This window comes from Struthio camelus, chromosome 4, assembly GCF_040807025.1.
Source record: "Struthio camelus isolate bStrCam1 chromosome 4, bStrCam1.hap1, whole genome shotgun sequence".
Classification (NCBI taxonomy): Eukaryota; Metazoa; Chordata; class Aves; order Struthioniformes; family Struthionidae; genus Struthio; species Struthio camelus.
In genome coordinates, this window is record NC_090945.1 from 34,754,716 (window position 1) to 34,772,870 (window position 18,155).

At 39.6% G+C, this 18,155-nt stretch overlaps 1 protein-coding gene across 28 annotated transcripts in view; it reads left to right on the forward strand.

Moving 5' to 3' along the window:
* The window catches only part of SMAD1 (SMAD family member 1), a 115,069-nt gene extending 97,230 nt beyond the window's left edge, over window positions 1–17,839 (forward strand). For all 28 annotated transcript variants that reach the window (XM_068942180.1, XM_068942182.1, XM_068942174.1 and 25 more), the window contains 5 exons: window positions 6,087–6,344; window positions 8,986–9,102; window positions 12,949–13,170; window positions 15,328–15,584; window positions 17,486–17,839. In XM_068942180.1, coding sequence (XP_068798281.1) covers window positions 6,087–6,344; window positions 8,986–9,102; window positions 12,949–13,170; window positions 15,328–15,584; window positions 17,486–17,629 — 998 coding nt within the window. In that variant the 3' untranslated portion in view covers window positions 17,630–17,839. The remainder of the gene's footprint in view (window positions 1–6,086; window positions 6,345–8,985; window positions 9,103–12,948; window positions 13,171–15,327; window positions 15,585–17,485) is intronic.
* Window positions 17,840–18,155: the final 316 nt, after the last annotated feature.

Below are 18,155 nucleotides of genomic sequence, written 5' to 3' on the forward strand. Positions count from 1 at the left end.
AAGTGATTCTCCCAAATCAGCTTACAAGAACTCCTCGCTACTGTGCCTACAATTAGTACTAAATTCCGAAATCGGTTTTGACAAATGTCAGTTTAATCGAAATGGTAGCTTATCAGAGGATCCCCAAATAAAATCTAATGTTAGCTGAATATTGTACTGTAGAAAGTGTACTAATATTACTTGCCAGATGCATTTAGACCAGATGTCTAATGTAAAAAGTAAAGTAAGTGAAGCAACAACCGTTTTCTAAATACGGTATTTGGTTGCAACTCTGGAAAATGACAAATCAAGCTGTGAGGTCTAATGAAACTGCAAAATAAAATTAAGAATTGAGAAAATAAGACAGGTTTTAGCTTCCTCTTGGAATAGAAAGTCTGGAGTGTTTGTCTACCTGTCATCCAAAACAGACTGCTGGATAGTGGTTATTGAGCCTTCTCACTTGCAGTTACCAAAACATAGGTTTGGAACAAAAGTCTAAAATTTTGTCATTTCTGCTTCTGAGAAAACAGTGAAGCAAAGTTGTGTTACCACAGCTTGTAGCAGAGCTTTGTTTAAGCCAGGTGGGGTTGGAACAACATAAAATACCTCGTTCCTCAGAGAACTGCTTTGGCCACAACAATATTCATTATTTTTAACCAAGAGTAAACTTGATCCCGAGTATAGACATGTAAGTGTCTTTGTATGTGAGAACTTGTCCTCTAGTCATAGAATATTCAGTTTTGCCATGTCTTGTTTTAGGCAACACAAATACCTGATGACATGAAAATTTTTCTCTCTACTTGGTGTTTTATTGTTTACAAGCAAAATCTTGGCAAGACGTTTCAGTTAGCATGCTTCAATGACTCTGTAATGCTACAGAGAGCAAGCAAAGCTAAGTACATTCCACTTAATATACTCCAGTACCTGCTCTGTTTCCACTCTGGAACTGGACTACGCACCAGCATGCCACTGCTAAGTTCCGCTGCTGTGGCGTCAAAGACAGGACATTAAGCTAGAAATCTTGAGAAGGATTGAACCTTGTTAGTTTAATACTTTTGCTGTATTGTTAGGGTTTTTTTCCTAACTCTTCTTTTTCCATTTCATCTTTGCACGATTTTTTATCTAGAAATTTGAGTACAAGTCTCAAGTTCCTCTGCTGCACTGTCCCCACCCCGATCTTTTCATACCTATATCCAGGCACCACGAACACACACCTAGTGTGTAAGGGTTTCCCTCCTTCTTCCCAACCCGCAGTTCTATTTTTCCAGTAAAATGTAAGTGGCTTTGCATAAATTAATATGAAAATACGGCTATATGATGCTTGGAAATTAAAATGCACTGTCTAATGATAGTGTCCTAAGGCCTTCATTATGGTTGAGGGCCCTGTTGTGGTAGGAGCTTGCACAAACACTTCTATATAACATATGTCCAGCAAGTCATCATCATAATTTTTAAAAGCAGTATGGTTGAAAGTGCAGCAACAATTGCTCATCTTTTCTTCTTCAAAGCTCATAGAAAAAGTAGAATTTACTTTGTAAAGGAAGAGTGATCAAAGCCTGCTTTCTCTTATGTGACCCCATTATTTGGTCTGTGAATTTCCAGACATGGAAAGAGAGATACCTACCAAAATCCTCATGTAACTTGCAAAGGGGGAAAAATGAACCCTTGAGGGAAACTAGCTGTCATCTGGGCTCATGTAAGATAACTGAAACCCATCTAGATAGAAAATACACTACCTTGAAAACATAGCAGGTCCTTTGGCTTGAGTTAGGGTTTTTTAGTATATATAAATAAAAAAAAAAGTTATAATCGTAAATTGGAAACTTTCTGTTTGCTAAAATCATTATCTCTGGAACATACTGAAAATGGAACAAAAAAGAAAACTAAGTAAATCTTTACACTAACACAGCACACCTGTTTACAGGAGAACAGGATGTCATGCTGTAGAGAGACAAAGCATAGAGGTCAGTAGCTTTCTTCAAAGGCCACCATTGCATTTTCATTAAAAAAATTTTCTTGGTGTGGTTAGTTGGAACATTTATCCCAACAGCTGGGCTGTCTTTGGTCTATCTTACATGTTTTTGGCATTCTTGGCTCTGAGATGAAATAGCCCTGGGGGTGAAATTGCCCTGTAGCTGTAATTCTTTTAATACAGCTCCACTTGTTTGGTATAGGCATACTGTCAGTATGATTTGTATGTTAAAAACAACCTGCCCATTTCCCAGACAGTTTTAGTCCAAATACAGGATATGTTTTTAGCTACAGTTCTACAAACATATGCAGTTTGACTTTCAGATGATTTATCTTCCTCTTCAGGCATTATTAGTAGTATTACTACTAGTAGTAACGCATTAACTCTCAAATCCAGGTCTATATCTACACAAAATCTCAGAGCAGAGTTTAGACACATTTAAGGCCATAAAACCTTTTAATCTGTTGTTTGAGAAAGTAAAGAAATAAACCTGGCTCATGACTTTGTGTTTCTACTGGTTTTAACCATTTTAATCAGATTCCATTTACAAATCTTTTGAGATGTTGTTTGATATGATTGTTGCAGTAGCTTTTCAGGACAACAGCACAATTAATGCTTTTTCTTTAAATAGATACATCTCTGTTGAATAGACACTTTTTTTGTTTTTTGTTTTTTAATAAATGTAGAACTTGGGCTTAACGTATCTCTGTTCTCTTCCACAAGAGAAGGTAAAAAAGGGCAAAATTGTGTCTGCAAACCGTTACAGCAGCGTCCTGCAGAGTGCCCTACAACAAAGATTTGCACTACTTCATTATTTTATAGCAACAGGTGTGCTGGCTTAGCACAGAACAACTCTCTCATGCTTTCTCCCCTTCAATTAGACCTCTTCCTGGAGCTAGCAGCTGCAACAGAGATTAGCCTCCTCCCCTGCTGTCCTGAGCCTTGGTAATTTGTTACTCCATATGGTTGGGGTCTGCAATCTGACCAGAAGCTTGCTGCCTTAAAGCAGGGAGAGGGGGCTAAGAACAGTATGTGTTCCCCTTTACATTTTGAACTTTTGGCATTTCTCCATGTTTCCAAACAGTCCAGTCCCTGCTCACGTCTTTGCTGTCAAGTGAACAACGTTCACATTAACTCCTCTGTGACTCCCGTGGGAGCAGCTAGTCTGCAAAAAAGCCCTTGAGGTGCAAAGAGATCTGGTTATGGCTTTGAGTGGTGGACTCATTGGGGTGCTGCGGTCTCTCTCCCACCTGACAACCTTTGGTTGCCTTTGCTCTGCGTTTAAGGTTGTTTGTATGCAAGAGAGGACTTGAAGTAGGAGAGTGCTCAAGTAAATTCTGCAAAGATGTTTTTGAGACCATTTGTGCTGTATCAGTATTGGTTCTTTTCTTCCTCCTCCTTCCTTCCTAGTCCACGTGTCTTTTGACGAAGCTGGCATTTAATTCTTTGTGGTCGAAGCTAGTTTTGTGTGAGGGTGAGTGTGGAAGATGAGATGTTTCTGGAGTCCTTCCAAACTTCAGCACTGGTTCTGCCCAACTGGAGATAATGTGCTTCTGTGCCTTTGGGAAAATCTGACGCTGCTTTATTTTAATTACTGAAAATATACAGAAAATATCCTGTTCTGCAGCTATTTTAAAAAGCTATAAATCGTATGGCTTCCTGTGATGTCATTATATGTTATTGTTTAACATGAAGTAGGGGATGGGAAAGGTAGATTATGTACTTTCTGCAGAAGTTAACTTTTCTAAAGTTAATGGTTTGCTCTTCATCCACAGGAAATGAAGAGATAGGAAAGCTGTGTTTTAAAGCTCAGAAAAATGAGGAAGACTCATAAAGACAGGAAAGGGAAAACACTTTTTAATGCATGATCTCACTGGTTTTTCACTTTAATTTATTATGCTGGCAAATGTTTGCTATGACAATTAATGTATTGTTTGAATGCACTCTGAAAAAACTGTTAGGTTTCACAGAACAAGTTTAATTCTGAGGGATCCTAATATTGAGAGAGATTGGGTTTGACATTTCTGTATTGCAAGATAAGGGGGTTTGTGATGTCAGGCTGAATATCTATTTTGTATTGCTTTTTCCAGTGACCTATGGCAATAGTCATATTAGAGGCAAGAGACAGTCAGCACAGCTGAGAGAGATGCAGCTTCTCCAAGGTTGCTTTGCAATTGAGAATGAACTTCCATAGCATGGTAGATGGATGTGTTTTGTTTCAAAAAATGTCATAGCTAGGAGCTTTGTATATTCCTTGTGAAGTGGAAATAGTTAACTGTCCTGTACTTAAATAAATCTACTTAGAAATGACATCTACTTCAAATATTTGAGATATATTGGAAACTTGGTAGAGCTGCTCTGAGAATCTGAGAAATCAGATTAAATCTTTAAAACCTGATTCTAACTCCAACAGGCAGCTTTACTTTCAATAGTGTTTTGTTTGGTTGGTTTTTTCAGTGTATGTTCCAGGAAGATTTGTGAGATCAAACTTTCTGTATATTAACACCACTGGTAAGCAAAAATCAGTTCAAATAGTTTCTCTCTCTTATGCGTATGCCAAAAGCAAAACTACTTTTTTAGCTAATGGGTGGCTTGCTTTCAGAATGGAGAGAGTATTTTGTGTGTGGCATCTTTTTGTACTGGACTTAGGCCTTAGGCCTGGTCTATGTGTAGAACAATATACGGGGACCCTTAGACTCCTGGACACTCAAGTATGGGACTGCTTCTCTATGAGCAAAGCAGAGTAAAAGTGACCCAACGGACTGCAACAAGGTGTTTCTCTTGGCAAAAAGATGGTGGGGGATTTGGGGGTGGGTGGGGTGGTTGGTTGGTTGGTTGGTTTTTGCAATTAGCCTTTTGGTGAAGCAGCTGTGTCTGAGACACCTTTGTTAGTGTAAGTGAAACAGTGATGTCTGCAGAGGCTTGTCAGGTGTCCGCAGTCCTGTTCCCCCTCCTGTGTTAGCTGCCAGGTTTGAGGGACAGTGCAGGAGTCCCGGGAAGGGAGAAGTGGTAGTTAGCCTGGCTAGCTTGCTTTCATTGCTTTTTGCTTGTCTGCACCCTCCCTCAAAGGCAGCTCAGGGGATTTTGTCCGGTTCTGCTCAGCCGTGGAGTTGGGAAGAAGGGGCAATGGGGGGGGGGCAGGAGTGGAGGAGAATAACTTTCTATTTCACTCCCACTTCTTTGTGCATGGATCTCCTTCTCCCTGCCCTTCCCTCCCCTCTTACTCCCCATCACCCAAAAAATCTCAATCTATAACAAGACCAGCTTTTAATCTTTTGAGTAGCTCAGCCTTTGCTGTGAGGCATTCAAAGACAGAAGCTGAGGCGCTGGAAAAAGAGCTGATTCTTTTATCTTAGTGTATCTGGTATCACGTTCATATTCTCGGTTAAAAAGAGACCTTTGTTTCCTGCTGTTGAGGAGGCCTTGGGAGTGTGGTGAAACCAGCGGTTTCTGATATATGTTTCTCTGATCCCATAGTAGCGTATAGTTGGAACTCATTTGCTGCACAGTTGTCGTCTTTGTTTTTTAGCTACCTAATTTTGTTTAAATTGCAGTTTTGTAAACTGACTTGAAGGGTTAATAATAGTCGCAATATAAACTTGTAAGAACATAGCCTAGGTTAAAAATAAAATTACAGCTGTTGGGACCAGGCTCAGTTCAAGGCCTAAATAGTATTAGTATTGTCTTTAGAAAAAAAAAATCTGTCCTTATTAGCAAGGTTTTGGGTTACAGGCCATTACATGATTAGCAGGATCACAGCGCAGTAAAACAACCTGTGTGTCAGCATTGCACTGTAACAGTGCTTCACTGCGTTTCTTTGTGAGAAGAAAACTAAAATACAGAATTGCAGTTTATTCTTGGCTCTTCTTCCCTGGCCCTCTCTGAAAACAAGCTCCTATCGGGCAAACCAGGGACCTAGCACGATCGCTATGAATTCAAGCTATGCAGTAACTGGATATAAGGAAGCAGCGCTTGCTTAGACATGTGTTCCTAGATTTGACTACCTCATTTTTATGGCACATGTGAATATGCCTTAAGGGACAGGGAATGTTTTTTCCCTGTGTAGCCTCTTTCTTAAGGACTGACTCTCTAATGCTGTGGCTTGTTCCCTTTTCTCCCCCCACCCCCTTTTCAGTGCTTCCTCCAGTGCTGGTGCCAAGACACAGCGAATACAACCCTCAGCACAGCCTCTTGGCTCAATTCCGCAACTTGGGACAAAATGAGCCCCACATGCCACACAATGCTACTTTCCCAGACTCTTTTCAGCAACCCAATAGTCACCCGTTCCCCCATTCGCCAAACAGCAGCTATCCCAACTCGCCGGGAAGCGGCAGCAGCACCTACCCGCATTCTCCAGCCAGCTCAGACCCAGGAAGTCCTTTCCAGATGCCAGGTATGTTCATCTTCTGTTATTCATTTGTGAAATGGGAACGTGGTTGGACATCACAGGCGTCATGATTCTTTTGCTTCGTTATACTGCATTATCAGCCGACGCCTGGGTTCAGTGGTGAATTGAGAGTTGTTAGGTAATAAGACTATGTAATTGTTTTGTCTAGTATTAATACTAAGGGGTTTTAATAGTTTTCCTCTTTCAAACACAAGTAAAATGTTAGAGTAAAACTCTTTGGGCAGTGGGGGCAGGGATACAAAATCAGGTATGTTTTTTGGGGAACTAGTGTAACTGTTTAGCCCACAAAGCATAGCGCTTGATGCACATCGGATGTTGTGATGGAAGAATAATGCCACAGATCCTTCTTGCTTAGGAAGGAGATCATCATAAATTCAGCACAAGGTTATAGCTCTGCAGAGGAAGGATGTTTCTCAAGGGGATCATGCTACTGTACTTGATAAAATTTATTCAAATAATGATGTAATCTCAAGAAACAACTATACTTCAACTGTAAAACAGTCCCTCAAGGCCCTGAAGAGAAATCTTCAGACTGTTTTGCTTCCTAAAGTCAAAGAAATTACAACATTTCTTTTTTGTTGACTGCTGTCTGTAGCAATTCCACGAAGCTGTCTTTTTTTTTTTTTTTGGTCTTTACTCGTAGATGGCTAAAAATACTGCAGAAGCAGCTTGTGAGAGATCGTTTGATCTAAGTGCTAGGAGAAGGACTCTATACAAATATATACTGATGTTGTGTTGCGTGCTTTGTTCAAGGCTGAAAAAGGGTGTGTGTAAACAAAGCAGCAGACTTGTGAAAATCTGTTTCCTATTATGTAAAATTAACATTCATAGATTCCTGCTGCTGTAGCTGTTTCTCTTAAAAATTTTTCTGTTGTGAGTGAAGACTACTGAACGTGCAGAGGCAGGAGGGAAGGAAGAAGAGTCTATGTATTGAGTTTTCTTAAAAAAAAAAAAAAAAGAAAGAAAAAGAAAAAAGTGCAAAATTACAGCAAAAACAGCTGCCTTTGCTATCGTATTTTTAAGAAGGCATGGTGAGTATGGTTTGAGCTGTTCTAGCAGACAGAGATACTAGTAGGGAAAGAGGAGGCTAAATTTGGAAAATACAAAAAAAAGGAGAAAGGCAGTTATCCAGAGATCTTAAAAACTTTCCAGATCCTGGCTAATTTGTTTTCTCTGGCCCTTACAGTATCATTTCCCTGTCTGTGCATCACTAACATCATGTTTGCACATACACAATTGTCCAAGGCTTAGTAAAGCATGAGACTTTTAAACTCCAGTGCTGACTGTAAAGCCTGTAATGCAGTCCTGTTGTCCTCTGTGTCTTTACTAGCTGCTCTCCCAGGCAAGTGAGGGAATCACTTTTATGATCAAGCAGGAAAAGAGGAAAAAAGTATTGCTAGTGTACTCGCCAGCATTAGACATGAACCTCTCAATAGAATGTATCCTAAATAAGAGGCAACTAATACATTTCATTAGCCTGTGTTTCCCTTTTTTTTTTTTTTTTTTCTAAAAAAGGGCTTCCCCCCTTCCCCCCCAAAACACCATTAGCTTTCAAAGCAGTGCTATGGTTCTTCTAGCTTTTGTTGTTGCTATTTTGGTTTTCAAGGTTTTAGAGGTATCTTATTATTATTTGCTATGGTAGTATGTATAGTTTGTAGTTCATATTCTCAGTAATGGAAATGAATGTGGGATGAGCGGCAGCCATGTTCACCAGAGGTAGAACAGTGACAATCAAATTCCAGATTTTAGCAGCAAAAGCTAGTGGGGATCAGGCAAGGGTTTCGCTCTTTTGCAAGTATCTTTGTGCAATTGATTTGGAGGAAAATGTCTTCTGAAGCGTTGGGAAGCAGAGACATTGGCACCTTCCTCCAGCTTCTAGGAAGTTGTTTGGGAAACTTTCTCGGAAGTAAACCGACAGCTGGAGGGCAATGCAAGTACCCATGTAGTGTGGTTCAAACAGGTCTCAAAGGCAATGGCACTGTTTTAGTGAGCATGGTCATAGTGCACAGGATAGTTTTATACTAGTGATTCATTCTTAACTGCTCGGTGCAGCAGTTAAGAGACACTGGCAAATAAAAATCCCAATCCAGAAGGTTACTTCTTTAGGATTTGGGTGCTTAAAAATTTTCTGCTGCTACTTACCTATGGAAATAGAGCTAATACTTTAAAATGGTAATAAAGTTATGGCTATATCTAGAATGTTTGCATAATTTGCTGATGGAATCATGTTGGAAACAGTAAAGCTGGGACTGAAAACTTTGTTCCAAATTCTGTTCACATTTACCATATTTAATATTCACCTCTGGCCTGATCCAGAGAGCTCTGTGTGCCTTAATGTCTATGTGGCATTCTCAACCTGTGGGCTGCCAACGTGGCTAAGCTTTCCTTTATGGCTTGATGGGGGGGAAGTGACTTGTTTTTATTGCAGTTGCAGTTAATATGCACAATAATTCTTTGCTTTCCTGAATCAAGGTCTATGATTGCTTTCTCAGATTTCTGGTGGGTGGAAGTTTATAGCTGAGTCAGGCTTGGAAGCATTTCTAGGCTAAAACTGTTTATGTGGGTATGTGTATGTACTTTAAAGGGAGGAAAGGACTTGTGTATCTCTGCCTTTTTCTATATTTAGCTGATACACCTCCTCCTGCTTACCTGCCTCCGGAAGATCATATGATACACGATACCTCCCAGCCAATGGACACCAACATGATGGTACCTGCAATGCCTCCTGACATACACAGAGGAGGTAACAACATTTCCTTCTCGTTTTCAGCTTTGATTCTTAAGGGCAAAGAACTTCCAGAACTACTTGGATGTTTTTAATAGTTAAGTATTAATATTGGATACATATTGTCTGTAGAAATTTTTATCTGTAGAAGAGAAAAAAAACAGAGCTACATAGTTATTTTCTGTCATTGTAAGGAATGAAATACATCTGAAGATTAAAAAAATATATAAATGTTTATTTAGGACAAGATGTTATCACATGACCCTTCAAATATAAAATGTGTGGGTTTTGTCACTGTCTTATTCCCAACCAAGTCATTACCAAAGTCATTTTTGTACGTTTTGTATCTGGAATGTCTGATAATTGCTGAAATGAAAGATCTCCTATGATGCTGTGCGTTTCTGCATGTGATGCAGAAATTAAACATACGCAGGGAAAGGAATCTCTTTTTCTCTTATGATTACATTGATTTATTGAGATAGTGCAGTTAATGCTATATAATGCCTACTAAATTATGGATGACTGTCTATATGGTAAAGTATAGCTCTCCAAATGAAGACTTGATGAGAAGATGGATGCTAATACCTTCACTTATGTAAAGCCCACAGACACTTCATATGAGCAGCTAGAGTATCCATATTTTTTCTTCTGAGACAATACATCTCATAAAATTGTCTTTTCTCATTATGTTACAGTGTTTTAGTTCTGAATTCTAAATTTCAATCCTTAAAGAGTATGCTCTGCTTTGAATAGTTAACTCTTCTCCTGGTAATGAGGGGTTTTTGTTTTTTTGTTGTTGTTTTTTTTTGTCTTGTTTTGTTGTTGTTTCACCCTCTCTCCCCTTTTTCCTTGATTTTTGGGTCATGCAATGATGGCACGTGGTCCAGAATTGAGAGCTATCTGCCTGAGGTGGCATTGCTACAGACTTTAAAATCTGTATTTAAAAAATCCTTTTGTTTTATGTACTGTGACATAGACATCTTTTTACACGCTGCTTTTGAAAGCCTTTGCAGCCAGCAGTGGCTGCTGAATAAAAGATTTAGTATATTTGTCGCGTTGTGAGAAATAGCCCCTTCAGAGAACACATAAGCTTACACAGCTATGGACCGTGCCAAGAAAGAGCAGCAAGCTGAACGCTGTGCCAGAATAATTATAAAGATTACAAGCATATGAACAATTTAACTATTGTTTGATTTTTGTACTCATTTTGTTGCTAAGCTTAATATCTGTTTTTAGGAAGTATATTTGCCCTCTTAAAACAATTTGGATAGCTTCTGTGGTGACCTATTTACTCTCCGTATGGAATGAGTTTTGCATGTGAACCCCATCTGTAGTGTAGCATTTCCAGTTTTTGCTGATCCAATGCAATGTGTGTGTGTATATAGCCCTTGCTGCTGCTGGAGGCCCAAAGTACGTTTGTCAGTGTTTATGCCCGACTGCAGGCTTTTGCGTATTTTTCCCCCCTCTTATAAAATCCGCTACTGTAGGATGTTTCTATTACATGTGAGTTAAAAACCAAAAAAATGGTTTACACTTGTTTTCTTGCTTTTTAACATGCAGTCATTCCAAAATTTAAAATCGTGTCTATAAGTATTTTTCCCTCCTAATAGTTTAGTACGATGTATTTTCACTTCTGTGTCCCTTCAGTAAAAAAAAAAAAAAAAAGATAGGTTGCTTCTTTCTGTATACCGTGCCTCTACGTGTATGCATGTGGTGATTGCACTCCTTTAAAAATTTCCTGCATGTTGTTCGAGAATAGGTTTTATTATAAACTTACTGCGGCATTTTTGCTGCAAGCTTTTAGAAGCATGTTCTTCATGGTGATTTGTTAGTCTTAAGAGATTTGACTTAACAAGCTGCATCCTGTCAATGAAGTTGGGTAATTTCCATTGTTGGCCCATGCTGGGAATGGAGAGACTAAACGCACCTGCTCTGCGTGACTTAAAGCAACTGTAAGAAGTTAGTATGAAATCTGTGTGAGAGAGATATGATTCATTCTGTAAGAATGGCCAGCTGGCAAGATTTCTGCTTCACTTTGAGAACTGGGGCAAAGCTGCAGCTTTGATAATTGCTGGCATCTTCATGTGAATTGAAAGTATAATTACCTCTTACTAATAATTTATGGCTGATTTTTACAATGAGCTGAAAGGATAGAAAATGTTATGGTATCAGCTCCTTTTTGCCAGTGTTTTAGCAAGTTGTTGATCAGCTGTGGGCATAACGCTTGGAAGTTTTACACAGTGGTCTAGGATGTGTTATTCTGCTTCCTGTTGTTTGCCACCTTTTGTATCTGCTATGCAATGCTGGTTTGGAGGTGGGGCGGGGGGGAAGTGTTCATTCTGCTGCTGTCAGAAAAATCCTGAAAATGTGTTTTGTGAATAAAGGAAAACATGAGCATTGGTCTTAGGTGACTGAGACTTGGGGTTTGGAGAAGGAATCCTCTGGCCAGAGAAACAGGTTTTCCCATAATACTAATCTTACTTGCATTTTAACGCTTTGCCTGTAGTTACAGCTGTAATCTGCAAAGTTGGTATCTCAGCAGCAAGTCCAACTCTGCTAGGCTGAGCAAGGAAATAGTCTCCTTCATTGAAAAGAAACCACACAAAGCAACCACATCCCTTCGCTAGCCTCCTTTTATTTGGAGGCAGTTTACTAATTTGTAGCTGTGTTTGGCACTTGAAAGAATGCACACTGGATGGAGACATCTAAAGAAGCCTATGCTGCTGTGGACACCCACTGTGAAACTCTTTTTGGTAAAGTCCTTCTGTATCATCAGAAGAAAAACTTCCCAGTGCAGAGTCACAAGCGGTACCTTAAGACTTCCATGTGCTTCCAGAGCTTGATAGACAGAAGTTACGAGCCATGAATTTCCTGCTGATGTTCTGCGGTATTTGCAGCTTCAGTAAGAGCTGTTGAGGAGGAGCTTGTTGTTTGCAGAATCTGGAAAACAAAGTTGTGAGAAATCTTTGCTATTACTCAACAAATAATTGTTTTGGTAATGAACAATTTAAGATTTTGCATTTGCTAGCGCTTGATGAGCAGAAGGTTCTCAAAAAATAATACCTTCTTTGGCTTCATCCACTCTTTATTCCAGCGTAATTGTTAGGATTATGTACGTTATGCCCTCGTTCAGCCTCGGGTCCCGAGTAGTGTATATTCACGTTTAAGCTCTGCCTCACGCTGCTTCTGCTGGCAAAGAGCAATCTGTTTTTGTTTTGGAAGTCTTCTTGCCCTTCCCTCCGAAAGTCCAGGACAAAGATTTGTGCAGCCCCGAATGCTGAAAGATTGGCTGAATATTTAAGCCCTTGTGCTATACTTCTTGGTACCCAAAGTTAGAGTGAGCGCTTGTGCAATTGTTTGTTGCTGTTTCTGCCTGGCAGTGTAGAGCCCTGCAGTATGCGCAGTCATTGCTTTTAATTTGCTAGCTGAGTGAAATGAACTGAAGTAAATTAACTGCAGTTAATTTACTAGATTAGAAAGAAAGTTGAGCCGTGTAATTGCAGCATTTCTCTGCTGTCTAGTTTACACCATAGTGTGCTGCAAAAAATGCAGCAGAGGTGGTGGGGCACTGCTTGGTACGTGCTTGGGAGCTTCACGCGCGTTTTTGTGGGTACCTAGTGCTGACTTTTTTCTCTTGTGAGTCTTGTGCAGGTAACATTGATGTAAAATTGCTCTTGTGTATGTCTGCGGCTCTGAAAAAGTCAAAAATAACTGAAGACAGAAGAGCCTTCATTTAACTGCAGTTGCTTATCCAGATCATCTTTCAGTGATCTTAAGCCAAAATCTGCAGGTTTATAACTCTTTAAATGCGAAGCCTGTTTTCCCGTGCTGTTAGACTGTCACGTTTCCTTGGTTGCTTTACAGATGTTCAGGCGGTTGCTTACGAAGAGCCGAAGCACTGGTGCTCCATCGTCTATTATGAGCTCAATAACCGTGTCGGGGAGGCCTTCCACGCTTCTTCCACGAGCGTGCTGGTCGATGGCTTCACTGATCCGTCCAACAACAAAAACAGATTCTGTCTTGGGCTGCTCTCGAATGTTAATCGGAATTCCACCATTGAGAATACGAGGCGGCATATTGGCAAAGGTGAGTTCTAGATCTGTGTGTTCCAAGTTTGGGGTTTTCGGGTGGAGGCAGGTAAGGTTGGTTGGTTTTGGTTTGTGGGTTGGTTGATTTTTATTTTATTCATTTATTTATTTTCCTCCCCTCAACCTGACAGTCTTGGCTGCTAGCCTCCAGGGCAGGCTGATCTTCCTAATGCATGTGATAAGTGCTTATTAGCATATTGGTAAATATATAATTTTCTGGCCAAGTGTTATAAGCAAAGTATTGTTCTTACCTGTTGTGTAATTACAGGAAGCTTTTATCCCTAATCAATTTTTATTTGCCTAAAGACTATTATAATCTTAATTAGAGCTTTAGGCAGTTTGTTTAATGAAATGTCTTGATTTATCTTGATTAATGGTACATGTGTAAATCCTAACAATAGTTCTTGGCACACACAATTTTTAGCTCTCCTTACTTCCAACATAAGCTAACTATTCTAACGTCTATTTAGAGACACTGCTAAAACAGTTTTTCCACATGCATCTTAGACTTCTTTCACAAGCTAGTGATTCTTTCAGTGGGAATCTTTGGCTTATCTTCTCTTTGATGGCTGTGACAATGTCCTGCAAAAGAAAAATAGCTTCTGTTTCATGTTAATATAACCTTTTCTTTTTTTGAGGACATGCCTATCCTGCAGATGACATGCAAAACTTACATTGCCCCCTGCAATGGGGCATTCCTGCCAGACTAGTTTTTTTTTTTTTTTTAAGTGCCTACGTTATTAATAAGCTCTGGATTTGCTGAAATAGTTCAGGGTCCAAGCAGCAGTTATAAGTACCAGTTAATGAATTATCTTCCTCCTCCTTAGAGGAGGAAAGAACTGAAGCTGAAGGGAAGAGTTAGGTCTTCAGGTTTTAGCCTTTAGCCTGGAAAACTTTCTTCTGCATGGGGACTTAACTCTGCTGAGAGCTGCACATCGCAGCTGTGCTGTGCCACTCAAGTCCTAATACTTGTTCCTCCTTTTCCTCCCTATCCATCGTACCGAGCATCAGGATATTTATTTAACACTTCATTCATTTTCCCTTTAAAAATGCAAAAGTAACCCAGCTGCAAGCAAAGTTCTGCTGAAGCACTTAACTGTATATGTACCAAAGTAGAGTAGAAAAGGCGAGGAGGCTGTTGAGTAAGTAAAGGTATACAGTTAATGATGACATCAAGCTGTTAGTCTTCAGGAAAAAGAAGTAAATCCCGAACTTGAAGGCAAAGCCAGAAATTGTCTTGCTGATCAGATAAGGGCATACACATACCCACACATGCACACACATGGTCACCAGCAAAATCTTACGTGACAGAGCACAGTCAAAGCTTTCTGACTTAATTCAGTTTAGTTTTCAAATTCTCTATTGACTTTTGACTCCTGACATTGTGGGAGGTGAACGGCTTGAACAGCAAATAACCCATTTTTAAACAAAAAGGGCAAATTTTCATGCTTTTTCAAAGCCTTTGGAATTGAGTTGTACTGACAGCAAATATCCACAGAAGTTCTCTGTATCTTATGCCATTCTTTCGGGGCTTGCTGCCATCAATGGCACATGAGGGAGCAGAGTAGAAGGGGAGAGAGTTGTAAAGTTGGTTTTTACCCTCATGTCGGGGATACCTTTGAGGAACATGAACACTTTTCATTTGCCAGCTTCCTGATGTTAAAGCATTACAATGAGTCTAAAAAAAATCATGCTAGCCAGAATGATAGTCAGGACTTCTCCAGAGAAACTGCTTAGGGTTGTTCTAGTATTTGCAAAGCATGCAGTAGTTTTCTGCTCTGTCTTCCTGCATTCTCATTTATTATTTCATATAAATATAATGAGACCAAACTTCAGGTGGTCAAGTCATCCGATGTACAGCATCAGAGCTACTGCAAACTACTGCTGATTTGTTGTTGCTGAATATGCAGGGTGAAGTGCAACAGTTACTGATTTTTCTTACACGTACATACGTACATACACGTGTTCCTTTTAAAATCACCTACTGATGAAACAGAAAAGTAAAAATCAAGTTTTAAGAAAGACTGATGATGGTCTGAAATGTAATTAATGTTTATTTCTTTAAGCAAAAAGGTATCGCTATGAAGACAGAGCATGAAAAATAGATATGCGGTTTGAATTATCTGACCTCCTAACATTAACTTTTTCCTCCCAGGTGTTCATCTCTATTATGTTGGTGGAGAAGTGTATGCTGAATGCCTTAGTGACAGTAGTATTTTTGTGCAAAGTCGGAACTGCAACTACCATCATGGTTTCCATCCAACCACCGTGTGCAAAATTCCTAGTGGCTGCAGTTTGAAGATTTTCAATAATCAAGAGTTTGCTCAGCTTTTGGCTCAGTCGGTGAACCATGGCTTTGAGACAGTGTATGAGCTTACTAAGATGTGCACTCTCCGTATGAGTTTTGTAAAGGTATGTGAAATTTTCCTTGTAAGCAAAATAAATTATTCTTTCTTAATGAGGTGATTTTGCATGGTCCGTTGTCTCTCTGCGTCAACCTGTTAATGACTGTTAAATTTAAATATTTACAGAATAATATTCTTTACATATAAGACATATCTTAAAGATATGCAGTTGTCTTTGTGGGGAAAAAAAATTATATTAACACACAAACATTTAAAACTGACTTCCAGAAAATATTTTTTCAGATCTCTTGCTAGTCAGTTTGTAAAGTGCTTCCATCATGTGTGTTAACTATTTTAACTTCATTGTATTACCTCTATTTTTACCATGTTGATTCAGTTGAATACCTGTATTTAAAAGTGTATATATAATTTTTATATAAATATATATAATTATTGGCATAATTACTCTGGAATTGTGAGGCTTGTCTTTTAATTTTGGGGGAATATGGCTTAATACAGTATAGTTATGTTTGAAAAGAGTTGAGTGGTTAGTTGCTTGGCCTAAAAGTGGAAAAGTCACCAGTCAGTTACGTAGTATCAGCTTTTACCCTTTTAAATTACACTGTTAGTCTTTGCCCATCTCCTGTTTTGTAAGAAGTCCTGCTTAATTTCATGCTTCTGTTCCTGGCTGGCATTTTTTTGAGAGGTGAGCTGAGACTGCAGCATAGGTGATCATAGCATTTGCTGGGACATAGATAGCATAATCCTCTAAATGTGTCTTCACCGGCAGCTCCCGAATTAGGAGTTACAGCAATTACTGGGAATAATACACATACCTGTCTGTTCTACAGGGCATGTAACCATTAGGTTATGGTTTGTTAGGGTGGCTATGAGCTTCAAAATATGCCCTGATATAAAAAGGCTGGTCATGTGTCTGGAACCAGTCAAACGACACAGGTAATATGCTCAAGTGCCCTTCTTGAGAGAAGAAGATCGGGAGATAGAAACTTTCAGTGTGTGTGTTAGGGCAAAGCTCCTGCACTGAAGGAGGTTGTTTATAGGCTATACGTCCCGTGAAGTGGTACGGGCATGTTGTCTGACAGGTGCACAGGAGCTCCTTGGTGCTGGATGTTGCACTGCACAGTGGTTAGAGTTGCTGCCAACTGTGCTGGGAGCTGAGTAACCCCTTCATTAGGGGGTTAATATAGGGCAAACTGTAACTGCAGTTAATCTTCTTACTGCTGTCTCCAGTTTCTCTCCCCACCTCCCCACCCGTGGTTTACTTACAAAATGATTTTGAATGTTGTACAAATGTCTGCTTATATCCTTGATAATTATTGTAACCAAATTGGGTATGAGCTGAAAGAAAACCTATCAGCCCTTGTCTCAACTTGGGAAATAGCCTGTTGGGGAATGACCGTGCCTTATTTCTCCAAAAAGAAGTGCCGATGTTTCTGGTTTATCCTGTCCATCCTGCAAAAGATGCTTTGCTCTTGTCCAACAGAAGCCTCACCCCCACTTCTATTATGTCAGTCTGTGACTGGTTGTTTATTAATTTATCAATCTATTTGGCAGCACTTTTTCCCAGTTTGGTCTATTTTTGGTTTTGGCAGAGACAACTTCTTCATTATCCCCCTCTGCAAGAGTCTTTATGGGACATCATGCAACTTGACAGTGAGGCATAGGGAGGTTTTGCACTGCCACCAGTTATTTCTTTGAGAATTTAAAAACTTTAGTCTAAGAGATCTCAAAATATGACTTCCTCCAAATTTTAAATTATTTTTTTACTGAAGATATGTTGTTGTAATGTGATAGTAGTTGGTGCATCAAGGGTCTTGTGTGACCCTGGTGGTAATCACTGTTGGAAGCCAAGTAATTCCAGTAAGAAAGATGGTTGAAGTATGCTTCTCATGTATTCGATAAGGTGATTTTTTTTTTTTCTTTCCCTGCTTATGATTCTGTTTCCAGGGTTGGGGAGCTGAATATCATCGCCAAGATGTAACGAGCACTCCATGCTGGATAGAGATACACCTTCATGGTCCCCTTCAGTGGCTGGATAAAGTACTTACTCAGATGGGCTCTCCTCATAATCCTATTTCTTCAGTGTCTTAAAAGGTCCCAAGCCTCCTGCATTTTGGAAACAATTGAGCCTTGCATGTACTTGAAGGACATATGAGTCAGACACACTTCCCCCCCCCCCCCCCCCCCCGAACTGGCAACAGCTGAATAAGAGCCATGAAAATACTTGACTTCTGTGACCAACTGTTGGATTCAGAAAAAAAAATAAAATAAACCCCTTTGACATACTGTTGGTATCAATAATTTTAGTTTACGTTGTAATGCTCTATTGCGAAGTTGCTTTTCAGGGCTTAGTGTAACAAGGACAACCAAGCCAAAAGCGCAGTCTGTCAGACTGAGTTCCCAAAGGATTTCCCTGTAGTTGGCACTCGGAGATTCTCTTTCTTCCTTGTGTTCAGCGTTCACTGTTTTTTCACTGTGTCCTATGGGGCTACGAGCCCCTGTTGGTGAAGTCTGTTTTCCACAGGCTTTCTACAGTACATCTTAAAACCGTTTGTCTAGTTGATGGTTGCTGTTCTCTTTAAAAGAAAAAAAATCATATGGTTTAATCTCCATAACT